The sequence below is a fragment of the Nerophis ophidion genome, linkage group LG07 (assembly GCF_033978795.1).
Source record: "Nerophis ophidion isolate RoL-2023_Sa linkage group LG07, RoL_Noph_v1.0, whole genome shotgun sequence".
Lineage (NCBI taxonomy): Eukaryota > Metazoa > Chordata > Actinopteri > Syngnathiformes > Syngnathidae > Nerophis > Nerophis ophidion.
The window spans coordinates 70,995,936-71,012,992 of record NC_084617.1 but is presented as its reverse complement, the minus strand read 5'-3'; the positions used below and the strand labels follow the sequence as shown (position 1 = coordinate 71,012,992).

At 40.2% G+C, this 17,057-nt stretch overlaps 1 protein-coding gene across 4 annotated transcripts in view; it reads right to left on the bottom strand.

Moving 5' to 3' along the window:
• Window positions 1-17,057, bottom strand: part of LOC133556782 (cytotoxic granule associated RNA binding protein TIA1-like) — a 38,345-nt gene that overhangs the window by 153 nt on the left and 21,135 nt on the right. The window contains exons 10-12 of one of the 4 annotated variants that reach the window (XM_061907051.1): window positions 13,822-13,960; window positions 10,696-10,844; window positions 2,845-2,972 (exon numbers count right to left, since the gene is read on the bottom strand). In XM_061907051.1, coding sequence (XP_061763035.1) covers window positions 2,936-2,972; window positions 10,696-10,844; window positions 13,822-13,960 — 325 coding nt within the window. In that variant the 3' untranslated portion in view covers window positions 2,845-2,935. The other 3 variants (XM_061907053.1, XM_061907050.1, XM_061907052.1) reach the window with 3 other exon arrangements.

Below are 17,057 nucleotides of genomic sequence, written 5' to 3'. Positions count from 1 at the left end.
GTTGTACAATGACAATGAAGGTATATTCTATTCTAAAGACCAAATTTTACATTGTTTCTGGATTGTCCACAAACCCCGTTTCCATATGAGTTGGGAAATTGTGTTAGATGTAAATATAAATGGAATACAATGATTTGCAAATCCTTTTCAACCCATATTCAGTTGAATGCACTACAAAGACAACATATTTGATGTTCAAACTCAAACTGTATTTTTTTTTGCAAATAATAATTAACTTAGAATTTCATGGCTGCAACACGTGCCAAAGTAGTTGGGAAAGGACATGTTCACCACTGTGTTACATCACCTTTTCTTTTAACAACACTCAATAAACGTTTGGGAACTGAGGAAACTAATTGTTGAAGCTTTGAAAGTGGAATTCTTTCCCATTCTTGTTTTATTTAGAGCAGGGGTGCCCATTACGTCGATTGCGATCGACTGGTCGATCTCGGAGGGTGTGTCAGTCGATCTCAAGCCAGGCATTAAAAAATATACATAAAAATGAGCAATCATCTATCATACCAAGACTTCACTTTCGTCAGTTGTTTGACGTTCTCGGCATCCGAGGATCTTGTGAGATGACGCTGGCTGCTGCGAGCTCAAATTTAAGATAAAAATCACTAACAGGGCGGACGCAGAGAAACACATTTTATTTCTAGAGACTCCGTACCTACTGTCGAAACTCTAAAGACCGACTGCACAGTTCCTGTCTTCACCATAAAAGACCTGTTTCATCCTGCCTGTGCTAACAAAATAAGAGTCTCAGAAAGCTAGCGTGCACAAGCTAGCAAGCCACGGAGTTTGATGCCAATGTATTTCTCCCCCGCCCTCAGCGACCGCTTTCTCACTTGCTTGCCCACCCGCACACTCCCTGACGTCACTCACCTGCTGCCAGACATTAAAGGGCCACACACATATGCTACTCTCATAACAAAGTGTTTAAAAACGAGTATGCAAGTTGGACAAATGAGATGCCAAATCCAACCACTTTCATGTGGTATCGGACAGAAAGGAGGACTTTTTTTCCCTCCATTTGAAAATGCGGACGTTATCAGCACCACTGTCTAATTCCAATCAATGCAAGTCATCAGAATCAGGTAATACACCAACTTATATTCTTGTCTTCATGAAAGAAAGGAATCTATGTGTGTTAAACATGCTTGTATTATCATTAAACACCATTAACTTAACAAAAATGTCTCTTTCATAAATAAATAAATATAAATTATAAATAGGAATGAGGTAGATCTCCTCGACTTGGTCAATTGAAAAGTAGCTCGCCTGCAGAAAAAGTGTGAGCGCCCCTGATTTAGAGCTTCAGTCGTTCAACAGTCCGGAGTCTCCACTGTCGTATTTTACACTTCATAATGTGCCACACATTTTCAATGGGAGACAGGTCGGGACTGCAGGCGGGCCAGGAAAGTACCCGCACTCTTTTTTTACGAAGCCACGCTGTTGTAACACTTGTTTAAGTCCACGATAACATTGCTTGGATGACAACATATGTTGTTCCAAAACCTGTATGGACCTTTCAGCATTAACGGTGCCTTCACAGATGTGTAAGTTACCCATGCCTTGGGCACTAATACACCCCCATACCATCACACATGCTGGCTTTTGAACTTTGCGCCTATAACAATCCGAATGGTTATTTTCCTCTTTGTTCTGGAGGACACCACGTCCAAATATAATTTGAAATGTGGACTCGTCAGACCACAGAACACCTTTCCACTTTGCATCAGTCCATCTTAGGTGAGCTCGGGCTCAGCTAAGCCGGCGGGGTTTCAGGATATTGTTGATAAATGGGTTTGGCTTTGCATAGTAGAGTTTTAACTTGCACTTACAGATGTAGCAACCAACTGTAGTCACTGACAGTGGTTTTATGAAGTGTTCCTGAGCCCATGTGGTGATATCCTTTACACACTGATGTCGGTTTTTGATGCAGTACCGCCCGAGGGATCAAAGGTCCGTAATATCATCGCTTACGTGCAGTGATTTCTCCAGATTCTCTGATTCTTTTATGATTTTACGGACAGTAGATGGTAAAATCCCTAAATTCCTTGCAATAGCTCGTTGAGAAAGGTTCTAAAACTGTTCGACAACTTGCTCACAAAGTGGTGACCCTCGTCACATTCTTGTTTGTGAATTACTTAGCATTTCATGGAAGCTGCTTTTATACCCAATCATGGCACCCACCTGTTCCCAATTAGCCTGCACACCAGTGGGATGTTCCATTTGAGTGTTTGATGAGCATTCCTCAACTTTATCAGTATTTATTGCCACCTTTCCCAACTTCTTTGTCACGTGTTGCCGGTACCAAATTCTAAAGTTAATGATTATCAGTTTGAACATTAAATGTTGTCTTTGTAGCATATTCAACTGAATACGGGTTGAAAATGATTTACGAATCATTGTATTCAATCAATCAATCAATCAATCAATGTTTATTTATATAGCCCCAAATCACAAATGTCTCAAAGGACTGCACAAATCATTACGACTACAACATCCTCGGAAGAACCCACAAAAGGGCAAGGAAAACTCACACCCAGTGGGCAGGGAGAATTCACATCCAGTGGGACGCCAGTGACAATGCTGACTATGAGAAACCTTGGAGAGGACCTCAGATGTGGGCAACCCCCCCCCCCCTAGGGGACCGAAAGCAATGGATGTCGAGCGGGTCTAACATGATACTGATATATTTACATCTAACACAATTTCCCAACTCATATGGAAACGGGGCTTGTACCTTATTTTTAAAAACGCATGTGTGACAAACATAGACAAAAATAAATACTTCTCACAAATATTCGGCAGGGGAGTGAGAATAAATGGCAAAACGTGTAGCTTTGTGCATTCGCATTTTAATAGGACAAAAGCAAGAAAAACACAGAATACAGTAGCAGAGTCTTCAGTTCTCGGGGCTAACTCCTTTCTAGACAAAAGGGTCTGAAAAAGACTGCAGGCACTGCCTAATAAAAAAAAAAAAAAAATTTGAAGTATTTTATTAGCTAAAAGAAAGCAGCTCCGTAAGGCAACAGCAATGTAGGCCAATGACAAACAGAGCAGGTGTAGAGGTTGAACCATCCTCTTGACTTTTGATATAAAATACTGGCATCCATAGAAAAAACAAGAGTCCAACATGTTTGTGTCGAACGTTTGAAGCCCGCACTGCATGGCGATGCTATCCGAGTCCCTGCGTGGAAGAATCCTGTGTCACATTTGTCTGAGCCGTTCTGCTACGCACATTATGGGAGTTCACTGCAAAGTTGTGCCGAGCTAAATAAAAAGCAAGCGCCCGCACTCAACGGCGGCATTCGACTTACATCATTTTCGATTGAAGACTTATTTACACGAGGCTAAAAAGAGATTCGAGGTTGTCCGAAAAAAATATATCATTTTGGTAGATTGCTCAAGAAGAAGAAGAAAGGGGGAAACCTGTGCAATATTGATCTGCCTTTACGGAGAAAACGGCAGTGGCAACAATCCCTGCAATAGACATTTTCATTCCTCAAAAAACTTAGCAAAATTCAATTTTTTTTTTTAAACAAAAGAAAGTGGAAGCAATTTGTAAAATCCTGGGGGGAAAAAAGTCATTTGCAGTTAACTTAAAGGCCTACTGAAACCCACTACTACCGACCACGCAGTCTGATAGTTTATATATCAATGATGAAATATTAACATTGTGTACTAAATTGCAATTTTAAATTTTGCGCGGAAAGTATCATAATAAAACGTCACGATATGATGACGCGTGCGTGTGACGTCACGCATTGTAGAGGACATTTTGTTCCAGCACCGTTCCCAGCTATAAGTCCTCTGTTATCATCGCATAAATCCACAGTATTGCTGAATCTTTTGCAATTTGTTCAATGAATAATGGAGACGTCAAAGAAGAAAGCTGCAGGTGGGAAGCGGTGTATTGCGGCCACCTTTAGCAACGCAAACACAGCCGGTGTTTCATTGTTCCCGAAAGATGACGGTGAAGCTTTACCATGGAACAGAGCGGTCAAGTGAACACGGTTGGATTGGACCACACACACACACACACACACACACAAAGTACAGTGTATTATGCAGCGGTCGTTTCGAAGAGGGTCCCTAGCGAAGGGCAGAGATGGGCATCGCCACCACCCGTCGACTGGTGCTGAAAAAAGGTGCGGGGCCGACTTTCAGGTTGTACAAGTACGACCATATAATCTCACTAAAACACTGGTAACACAATAAGCAGATAAGGGATTTTCCAGAATTATCCTGGGAAGTTTGTCTAATAAAATCTGATTCGCTCCCACTGTATAGTCTTTTTTTTTCTATTCCTTCACTCTCACTTTCCTCATCCACAAATCTTTCATCCTCACTCAAATTAATGGGGAAATCGTCACTTTCTTGGTCCGAATCGCTCTCGCTGCTGGTGGCCATGATTGTAAACAAATTATGCAGCGGTCATTTCGAAAGATCGTGTTTCGAAGAGGGTCCCTTGCGAAGGGCAGGGATGGGCATCGCCACCACCCGTCGACTTGTGCTGAAAAAAGGTGCGGGGCCGACTTTCAGGTTGTACAAGTAAATGGGTAGTACTTGTATAGCGCTTTTCTACCTTCAAGGTACTCAAAGCGCTTTGACACTATTTCCAGATTTACCCATTCACACACACATTCACACACTGATGGAGGGAGCTGCCATGCAAGGCGCCAACCAGCACCCATCAGGAGCAAGGGTGAAGTGTCTTGCTCAGGACACAACGGACATGACTAGGTTTGTACTAGGTGGGGATTGAACCAGGGACGCTCGGGTTGCGCACGGCCACTCTCCCCACTGCGCCACGCCGTCCCTTGGTACGACCATATAATCCCACTAAAACACTAGTTACACAATAAGCAGATAAGGGATTTTCCAGAATTATCCTGGGAAGTTTGTCTAATAAAATCTGAATCGTTCCCACTGTATAGTCTTTTTTTTTCTATTCCTTCACTCTCACTTTCCTCATCCACAAATCTTTCATCCTCACTCAAATTAATGGGGAAATCGTCACTTTCTCGGTCCGAATCGCTCTCGCTGCTGGTGGCCATGATTGTAAACAATATTCAGATGTGAGGAGCTCCACAATTAGTGACGTCACACGCACATTGTTTGCTACTTTCAGTACAGGCAAGGCTTTTTTAACAGCACCAAAAGTTGCTAACTTTATCGTCGATGTTCTCTACTAAATCCTTTCAGCAAAAATATGGCAATATCGCGAAATGATCAAGTATGACACATAGAATGGACCTGCTACCCCCGTTTAAATAAGAAAATCTCATTTCAGTAGGCCTTTAAAAACAGTAAGAGCCCTGGATTTTAGCCAGTCTTGGCTAACACAGGGGGTGTAAAACCCACGTGGCTCAAAAAAATCCTCCCTGGCTGGCGTTACCCTCAAAGAAGTCCCATTTACATCTCCAATAGAAGTCAACCTTCCCGTTCAGAGCCACATCCTAGTAAGACTTAGTCCAGCCAAAAAAGGGGAGGTGGTGATACGCAGCCCTGCAGGGCATCTTAATGCCTCCCCCCCAAAAAAGGCTTGACGGTTGACATATCTCCGTTTCTGTCCCCTTATTAGTGTGTGGGGTATCCTGCGGCTCCCATACCGGGCTGGTTGGCCAACATACTCGCATTCAATCCCTGTGCGGCCTCCATAACCCCACCGTTACTGATGGCGCTCATGCCAGTCCACCCAGCATTGGCCGGTAAGTGACTGCGGAAAAAGGAGGGGAAAGAGAGAGACAAGACAAGAGAGACAAAATGCCGGCAGGTTAGAAGAGATGAGGCGCCAAAGACACTTAAGAGTTACTAGAGTCTGGACAAGCGTGAATGAGGACAGAAAAGCAAACCAGGATTAGAGGCTAAAAAAAAAATACAAACCCCGTTTCCATGTGAGTTGGGAAATTGTGTTCGATGTAAATATAAACGGAATGATTTGCAAATAATTTTCGACCCATATTCAGTTGAATATGCTACAAAGACAACACATTTGATGTTCAAACTGATACTTTTTTTTGTGTGCAAAAAATCATTAACTTTAGAATTTGATGCCAGCAACACGTGACAAATAAGTTGGGAAAGGTGGCAATAAATACTGATAAAGTTGACGAATGCTCATCAAACACTTATTTGGAACATCCCACAGGTGTGCAGGCTAATTGGGAACAGGTGGGTGCCATGATTGGGTATAAAAGCAGCTTCCATGAAATGCTAAGTAATTCACAAACAAAGATGGGGCGAGGGTCACCACTTTGTAAGCAAATTGTCGAATAGTTTTAGAACAACATTTCTCAACGAGCTATTACAAGGAATTTAGGGATTTTACCATCTACGGTCCGTAAAATCATCAAAAAGTTCAGAGAATCTGGAGAAATCACTGCACGTAAGCAATGATATTGCAGGCTTTTGATCCCACAGGCGGTACTGCATCAAAAACCGACATCAGTGTGTAAAGGATATCACCACGTGGGCTCAGGAACACTTTATAAAACCACTGTCAGTAACTACAGTTGTTCGCTACATCTGTAAGAGCAAGTTAAAACTCTAATATGCAAAGCCAAACCCATTTATCAACAACAGGTCACCACTTTGTAAGCAAATTGTCGAATAGTTTTAGAACAACATTGCTCAACGAGCTATTGCAAGGAATTTAGGGATTTTACCATCTACGGTCCGTAAAATCATCAAAAAGTTCAGAGAATCTGGAGAAATCACTGCACGTAAGGGATGATATTACAGGCTTTTGATCCCTCAGGCGGTACTGCATCAAAAACCGACAGTGTGTAAAGGATATCACCATGTGGGCTCAGGAACACTTCATAAAACCACTGTCAGTAACTACAGTTGGTCGCTAAAATCTGTAAGTGCAAGTTAAAACTCTACTATGCAAAGCCAAACCCATTTATCAACAACAGGTCACCACTTTGTAAGCAAATTGTCGAATAGTTTTAGAACAACATTTCTCAACGAGCTATTGCAAAGAATTTAGGGATTTTACCATCTACGGTCCGTAAAATAATCAAAAGGTTCAGAGAATCTGGAGAAATCACTGCACGTAAGGGATGATATTACAGGCTTTTGATCCCTCAGGCGGTACTGCATCAAAAACCGACAGTGTGTAAAGGATATCACCATGTGGGCTCAGGAACACGTCATAAAACCACTGTCAGTAACTACAGTTGGTCGCTACATCTGTAAGTGCAAGTTAAAACTCTACTATGCAAAGCTAAACCCATTTATCAACAATATCCTGAAACGCCGCCAGCTTGGATGGGCCCGAGCTCATCTAATATGGACTGATGCAAAGTGGAAAGGTGTTCTGTGGTCTGAAGAGTCCACATTTCAAATTATATTTGGAAACAGAAGACGTGGTGTCCTTCAGAACAAAGAGGAAAATAACCATTCGGATTGTTATAGGCGTAAAGTTCAAAAGCCAGCATCTGTGATGGTATGGGGGTGCATTAGTGCCCAAGGCATGGGTAACTTACACATCTGTGAAGGCACCATTAATGCTGAAAGGTCTATACAGGTTTTGGAACAACATATGTTGTCATCCAAGCAACGTTATCATGGACGCCCCTGCTTATTTCAGCAAGACAAGTGTTACAACAGCATTGCTTCGTAAAAAAAAGAATGCGGGTACTTTCTTGGCCCGCCTGCAGTCCAGACCTGTCTCCCATCGAAAACGTGTGGCGCATTATGAAGCGTAAAATACGACAGCGGAGACCCCGGACTGTTGAACGACTAAAGTTCTACATAAAACAAGAATGGGAAAGAATTCCACTTTCAAAGCTTCAACAATTAGTTTCCTCAGTTCCCAAACATTTATTGAGTGTTGTTAAAATAAAAGGTGATGTAACACAGTGGTGAACATGTCCTTTCCCAACTACTTTGGCACGTGTTGCAGCCATGAAATTCTAAGTTGATTATTATTTGCAAAAAAAAATAAAGTTTATGAGTTTGAACATCAAATATCTTGTCTTTGTAGTGCATTCAATTGAATATGGGTTGAAAATGATTTGCAAATCATTGTATTCCGTTTATATTTACATTTAACACAATTTCCCAACTCATACGGAAATAGGGTTTGTAGAAAGAAGCAAAACAAAATGGGGGTGGTGATTAAAAACATAAAGTAAGAAAATGGTTCTTTGTACTCCCTCTCCAAACTGCCAACAAGCATCAGACGTTACAAAATGATCCACTTTAACCAACGACTACACAAATCAACCTCACAATTTTGCATGGATGCTCAACAACTTGGACCGTGTACAAACAAACTGTTTGTTTATTGATGGGGCTGCACAAAACGTCACTGTACATTGGCAAGAATAGGAATACATTTTTTTTTTTTTTTTTTTAAACATCTTTCTGACATTCCTGTACAAATTTAAACTTCCAGGTGCTTTTTATTATAGATAGAAGAAAGTCAGAGCAAATCAATTGGGGGTGAAACACTGACATGAGTCACAGAAAAAAAGACCACATGAAGTTATTAGGGAACACTTAATCGTCACCATTTAAAAGCAGGGATATCAGTCTGTGCTGCACCAGCTGTTTGTGTAAATCCAATTGTGTAACAAAACTATATTGCTGTTGCAACTGAAAATGGCAAATTTTCTATTGTGGTGACTGGACGATCGACACTAAATATTTTTCACAAGATAGGAACGTAGCGTCGGATTGTTATGCTTTGGTTTTGCAGTGTCCCTGGTAGTATGAGGTAGCACCAGGTTGGCAAGAAGACACAATATTAGTGTTTTTTGTTGTATTTTATCTTCCATCTACCGTATTTTTCGGACTATAAGTCACAGTTTTTTTTCATAGTTTGGCCTGGGGTGCGACTTATGTGTGAAATTATTAACATTACCGTAAAATATCAAATAATATTATTTAGCTCATTCACGTATGAGTATAGACTATAAGATTTCATCGGATTTAGCAATTATGAGTGACAGATTGTTTGGTAAAGGTAAAGCATTTTCTATATGTTATAGTTATTTGAATGACTCTTACCATAATATGTTACGTTAACATACCAGGCACCTTCTCAGTTGGTTATTTATGCCTCATATAACGTACACTTATTCAGCCTGTTGTTCACTATTCTTTATTTATTTTAAATTGCCTTTTAAATGTCTATTCTTGGTGTTGGATTTTATCAAATAAATTTCCCCCAAAAATGCAACTTATACTCCAGTGCGACTCATATATGTTTTTTTCCTTCTTTATTATGCATTTTCGGCAGGTGCGACTTATACTCCGGAGCGACTTATACTCTGAAAAATGCGGTACAAATAATAGTGAGCAATATGTAGTAATTACTATTTTTTCCTTTTACATTACACTTCACTTCTGTCACTGTGTGTAAAAACCTGCACTGCGACAGCGTAATTTCCTCATTGTGGGATAAACAAAAGTCTATCCTATCCATCGTTTCTAGATCACGTTAATCCAACCTGACTCCAACAAATCCTCTCCAGGACATTATACAGGATGTTCTTTACTGCAAGTTTAGACAAAAAGGAAAGAAAATGACGTGATTTCGCAAAGCGCATGAACCTTAACGTTGCAAATGTTGGTCATTACACTAAAAATGTCCCACTTTTCGTACGATCCAAAGAGTAAAGCGTCTCGCTCATTGCACGGTCAAACATTACATATAACAAACTAGTCCGTTTGCCAGTGTATCATTCCGCAAAAACGAGTGCCCAATCAAAGGAACCCATGCATTTATGACTAAATCTCTGCACTTTGTTTTTATTGTATATGACTGCAAAACAAGCCACTATGGGGCCAAAGAAAATTGAGAGTGCCAGCACTTTGATAAGGTGAGAAACACTATTAAAATGAAGAACAAAGTACAAAGGTATCTCTCCTCTACCCTCCTTACTGTCTTCACCAACAATAGTCTTCAGTAAAAGATAAGAGTGGTGTTAAAAGTTAATTTATAAATTGCAATCATCATTTGTAAGTATTTTAAGTTGTTTCTTGCCTGTAAAACTATGACTCTTCTATATAAAATAAACAATTTGATTAAAACGATTTCTTATGAGAAACTTGTTAAATTATTCTGTTGGATTTGAACTTGGTAGGACCTTTTAGAACGTCTAACAAAAACCAAGGTAGAGTATTCAGGCACAGAGACGTTGTCCAGAGTGATCACATTAACACACGACGGTTGTTTTTGGCCTCAACTGGATTTCCTTGATGGATTATGCCTTTTATCCACATACACTCAGCTAGAATATCAACCTGAATCAACAGGGTCTCATATGTGATTAGGTGTTCCCTAGGTCTGGAGCAGTGTATATGAACAGTCTTAATAGGCAGTGAACCTTCATTGCAATCATCAACCCGCCTCGGGACATGGACAGTGAATGAAACTCAAATGTTCACATTTCCAAATGAAATGACAAAAACTGAATTACAACGCTATAAAAAAATAAACACTTGATTCAGAGGTGAATGAATCAGGGATGATCTAACAAACAAAAAGCTCCTCCACAAGTTGAAAAGGCGAGATGCTGATGGGGAAAAGTGGGTGGATGTGGATTTGACAGAAAGAGGTGTGACAGCTCCCCTCCTATGGCCACAATTGGCTTGTGAAGACCCAATCTTGGTGGTGCTTGAGTAAAAGTAGGAGGTGAAGGGAGGCCCTTTGAATGACGTACTACTTACTTGAAGCCCTGCTGATTCCAGGCCTGACCATAGACACCGTAAGTGGGAACCTGCCACCCGTTAGGGACATACTGGCTAATCTGAGGCCCGTTGCTGTACCACTGTCCCCACTGGTTGTAGGGCTGAGCTGCTGGGAAGCTCATCTTGTTCTGCAAAACAGGAAAAATGTAGATTTAAAATGGCTGGAGGTGGCACATTCAGCGGTGATAGCTTTACATTGAGAAGTGGAAACCAACACACGTTTAAAAAGTTGGTAAAGATCAAAGAGCCTTGAGGCCTTTCTTCTCTAAAGGAGAGTCGTTGAGTATTTGTTCTCAGTTTAGTTTGCTAAAATTATGCTAAATTAAAAAATTGGAAAATAAACAATAAGATTGAAGCTTAAAGTAGCAGTCTGCAGACTTAGACTTGTTGAGGCCCTACTGTGGCTCCCACACACACCGGGAGTCAAATATATTGTACCGTATTTTTCGGACTATAAGTCGCTCCGGAGTATATGTTGCACCGGCCAAAAATGCATACTAAAGAAGGAAAATAAAAATAATTTACCGGTATACGTCGCACTGGACTAAAAGTCGCATTTTGGGGGGAAATTTATTTGATAAAATCCAACACCAAGAATAGACATTTGAAAGGCAATTTACTCTAGCCTTTAAATAGACTCCCTTTTTAGACCAGTTGATCTGCCGTTTCTTTTCTTTTTCTCCTATGTCCCACTCTCCCTTGTGGAGGGGGTCCGGTCCGATCCGGTGGCCATGTACTGCTTGCCTGTGTATTGGCTGGGGAAATCTCTGCGCTGCTGATCCGCCTCCGCTTGGTATGGTTTCCTGCTGGCTCCGCTGTGAACGGGACTGTCGCTGCTGTGTTGGATCCGCTTTGGACTGGACTCTCGCGACTGTGTTGGATCCATTATGGATTGAACTTTCACAGTATCATGTTAGACCCGCTCGACATCCATTGCTTTCCTCCTCTCCAAGGTTCTCATAGTCATCATTGTCACCGACGTCCCACTGGGTGTGAGTTTTTCTTGCCCTTATGTGGGCCTACCGAGGATGTCGTAGTGGTTTGTGTTGTGGTTTGTGCAGCCCTTTGAGACACTAGTGATTTAGGGCTATATAAGTAAACATGGATTGATTGATTGATAAAAAAAATAAAGAATAATGAACAACAGGCTGAATAAGTGTACGTTATATGAGGCATAAATAACCAAGTGAGAAGGTGCCTGGTATGTTAACGTAACATATTATGGTAAGACTCATTCAAATAACTAACATATAGAACATGCTATACGTTTACCAAACAATCTGTCACTCCTAATCGATAAATCCGATGAAATCTTCTTCCTCGATGTCGCTTCTAAACAACTCTGTCAACTCCAAAAGGTATGCGCCGCTTCCTCTTGTCGTTTTCTGCTGCATATTTCACTACGTCCAGCTTGTAATCTGCAGTACATGAGTTCCTTTTCGCTGCCATTTTTGTTCAGCCCTTTTCAGTTTTTATAAGTTACCGCCAACGTTGAAATGATCCATTTTAATAGCTACGGCAGTAGCATATAGCAGTTAGCATCCCATGATCCACAATGCACTTCTGCCATGACCCTCCCCCGCCGAATTCTTATTGGTTGACGTGTGTGTGACGATTGCTGACATTTTCTTCGTCTTTTCCGCGAATGAGATAAATAATATTTGATATTTTACTGTAATGTGTTAATAATTTCACACATAAGACGCTCCGGAGTATATGTCGCACCCCCGGCCAAACTATTAAAAAAACTGCGACTTATAGTCCGAAAAATACGGTAGTTGTTCCTAGTTTAGTTTGTTAAAATGATGCTAGATTAAAACAATTGAAAAAAAAAACAATAAGATTGAAGCTTAAAGTAGCAGTCTGCAGACTTAGACTTGTTGTGGCAGTACTCTGGCTCCCACACATACTGGTAGTCAAATATATTGTACATACAAATACACATATACTCACATTCACACTGTTATTCATACATACTTAGGTACCTACGCTTCCACATACATACACAAATACAGTATATTCCTACATACTCAAAGTTTGTATATCCACACGCACATTCACGGTACAAACATACATATGCACATACATGTACATATACAGTGGGGCAAAAAAGTATTTAGTCAGCCACCGATTGTGCAAGTTCTCCCACTTAAAATGATGACAGAGGTCTGTAATTTTCATCATAGGTACACTTCAACTGTGAGAGACAGAATGTGAAAAAAAATCCAGGATTACATTGTAGGAATTTTTAAGAATTTATTTGTAAATTATGGTGGAAAATAAGTATTTGGTCAACCATTCAAAGCTCTCACTGATGGAAGGAGGTTTTGGCTCAAAATCTCACAATACATGGCCCCATTCATTCTTTCCTTAACACGGATCAGTCGTCCTGTCCCCTTAGCAGAAAAACAGCCCCAAATCATGATGTTTCCACCCCCATGCTTCACAGTAGGTGTGGTGTTCTTGGGATGCAACTCAGTATTCTTCTTCCTCCAAACACGACGAGTTGAGTTTATACCAAAATGGATACATGGATGATACAGCAGAGGATTGGGAGAATGTCATGTGGTCAGATGAAACCAAAATAGAACTTTTTGGTAAAAACACAACTCGTCGTGTTTGGAGGAAGAAGAATACTGAGTTGCATCCCAAGAACACCACACCTACTGTGAAGCATGGGGGTGGAAACATCATGCTTTGGGGCTATTTTTCTGCTAAGGGGACAGGACGATTGATTCGTGTTAAGGAAAGAATGAATGGGACCATGTATCGTTGGATTTTGAGCCAGTGAGAGCTTTGAATGGTTGACCAAATACTTATTTTCCACTATAATTTACAAATAAATTCTTTAAAATTCCTACAATGTGAATTCATGGATTTTTTTTTCACATTCTGTCTCTCACAGTTGAAGTGTACCTATGATGAAAATTACAGACCTCTGTCATCATTTTAAGTGGGCGAACTTGCACAATCGGTGGCTGACAAAATACTTTTTTTGCCCCACTGTACATACATGCACATAATCACGTTTCATCTAGACAGACAAACAACGTAGATCGAATGCATCTGAGCAGGATATATTCCAGACATTAACAGAGTTTTTACCTGAGGCACAGACATCTGCTGCACCGGGTTCATCATGTCTGTGTTCTCTTTACCCCAGTAGCACTTGACTATGTGGCCCTCTAATGAAGTTCCATTCACAGACACAATGGCATGGGCTGCTGAATCGTGGGAGCTAAACCTAGACAAAACAAGAAAAAGCTTTTAACACTGGTTGCTGTATTCAAACGGGTCAGTGGATAAGACGCCAAATGTTCACAGTGTAGTTATACACAACTTGGAAATATATCTAATGTGTTTATTTGTATGACCATTTTAGTCATAAACTATTCAACATTTGAAAAAACAATGCTTAATTTCAGATGAAATAATAGTAAGTAAGGGTAGTGTGAAATTTAGAAATGAGATGCTCTGCAATAATAAAAGTGGTTTCAAGACAACTTCAAAGATGGCTTATCCTTCATACTTGGTTTTAGTGGACAAAATTTACTGTAATCTAAGTTGACTAATATATTGAGAATTTTATCATCTAAAATCAATTTACAGTGCCCTCCATAATTATTGGCACCCCTGGTTGAGATGTGTTAAAAGCCTTAAAATAAATTCAGTGTTTATTGCAGAAGAATACTGTCACACTGAAAATTGTAGGAAAATGTAGCCTTCAACTCAAATGAATTGTAAGAAAATAAAAAAATCCCTGACTAAAAAATAATTATTTTTCATTAAATCACCTGTTCCACAATTATTGGCACCCTTAACAATTCCCAGGAAATAAATATAATTGAAGCATTTCTGTCATTTCTACAGTAGTTTACAAAGTTTACCAGAGTACGTAGGAACATTTAATTAGTAATTCATCACTTCCTGTTTCCCTGGGGTATAAATATGACGTGACACCGAGGCCATTTCTCTTATCCACTCTTAAACATGGGAAAGACAAAGGAACACAGCATACAAGTGAGGCAGATGTGCGTCGACCTTCACAGGTCAGGCAGAGGCTACAAGAAGATTGCCACTCAACTGCAGCTGCCCATATCCACTGTGAGAGGAATAATTAAGAAGTTCAAAACAACTGGAACAGTGGTAAATAAGCCTGGACGAGGACCCAAGTTTATTTTGCCACCACGCACAGTGAGGAGGATGGTAAGAGAAATCAAAAGATCTCCAAAGCTCACTGTTACAGAATTACAACAAATGGTAGCATCCTGGGGTCACAAAGTCTCCAAATCAACCATCAGGCGCTGTCTACACGCCAACAAGCTGTTTGGGAGGCATGCACGGAGAAAACCTTTCCTCACTCACAATCATAAACGCAAGCGTCTGGAGTTCGCCAAACGGTATTGGGGCTTCAACTGGGACCGTGTGCTTTGGTCAGATGAGACCAAGATTGAGCTTTTTGGCAACAAACACTCTAAGTGGGTCTGGCGTACCACGAAAGATGCGCATGCTGAAAAGCACCTCATACCCACTGTGAAGTATGGGGGTGGGTCAGTGATGCTGTGGGGCTGTTTCACTTCCAAAGGCCCTGGGAACCTTGTTAGGGTGCATGGCATCATGAATGCTTTGAAATACCAGGACATTTTAAATCAAAATCTGTTGCCCTCTGCCCGAAAGCTGAAGCTGGGTCGTCACTGGGTCTTTCAGCAAGACAATGACCCTAAACATATGGCCAAATCTACACAGAAATGGTTCACCAGACACAAAATCAAGCTCCTCCCATGGCCATCTCAGTCCCCTGACCTCAACCCCATTGAGAACCTGTGGGGTGAGCTGAAAAGGAGAGTACAGAGGAGAGGACCCAGGTCTCTGGATGATTTAGAGAGATTCTGCAAAGAGGAATGGCTGAAAATCCCTCTTTCTGTCTTTGCCCATCTTGTGAAACATTATAGGAGAAGATTAGGTGCTGTTTTGTTGGCAAAAGGGGGTTGTACAAAATATTAACACCAGGGGTGCTAATAATTGTGACACACATTATTTGATGTCAAATAATTATTTCTTTATGTGGGATTTTTTCCCCACTGAATAAATGCACTTGTATTGAAGGTTGGATTTTTCTCTTTTTTTCCATTAAGGTCCCATATTATTTAGAAAAAAAATAAAATAATTGGAAGCTAAAAAACACATCTCAACCAGGGGTGCCAATAATTATGGAGGGCACTGTAGATGACTAAATGTTTTCGTCAAAAGACTAAAAATAAACTAAAACCTGTTGTCAAAAATAACACTAATTGAAGAGATTTTTTAGTTTTAATATTGTAATATAATTGTAAGCTCGTCAGAGCAAGCAATTACGAAACATTTATATGTTATTTTAAAACAAAATCACGACACAGTATTTACCAATCCTACACTATTAACACATTAAAACACAAGTACCTAAATATGTTAAGGACTTGTTAGGTAGCAAAAACGCAGCAAAGCCGCTGATTTTATGTTTCTTCCTCCCACACTATTTCACTTCTGATAATTCTCAAATGTCAACGGAAGCAACAGACAAACACCAAAACATTCTGTAAAATTCCAAGAATGGCGGCTCAGACAAATTCCCGATTTGTCTTAGGGCTGGGCGATATGGTCGTTTTTTAATATCTCGATATTTTTAAGCCATATCACGATACCTGATATATATCTCCATATTTTGACTTAGCCTTGAATTAACGCTTGATACATATAATCACAGCAGTATGATGATTCTGTGTCTACATTAAAACATTCTTGTTCATACTGCATTAACATATGCTCATTTTAATCTTTCATGCAGAGAGGGAAATCACAACTAAGTCAATTTACCAAAACTGTATTTATTAAACACTTATTAAACAGTGGCCTAAACATTCATGTCATTTCAAAACAAAGTGCAAGATTGTCAGAGACATTTGAAAACAAGCTATGAGTGCACTTTTGTGCAGGATTTCACTAAGATGACTTATCAAAACAAAACTAAATTAAAGTGCACTTTTTGTACAGAACGCCACTACAATAGTTTAAAACAAATAAAGTGCACTTTTGTGCATGATGTCACACAAGATATTTCAATAATTATCAAATAAAAATTAGTTGCATAATAGGAAATCAAATCGCTATGTGGGAGGTTACTGCGGACGTTATCTCCTTATGTTGTTGACTATTTTTTTCATACGGTGTTGATGAGGAAATGTCTGCCTTTGCATTTGTTTGGTGGAGATGTTGACATGTGGAGTAAGCACTCTTCATTCTCTAGCAGGTGACTTTTGAAATGATGCTACGTATTAGCAGTAATGCTACTTTTTGTAGCAACG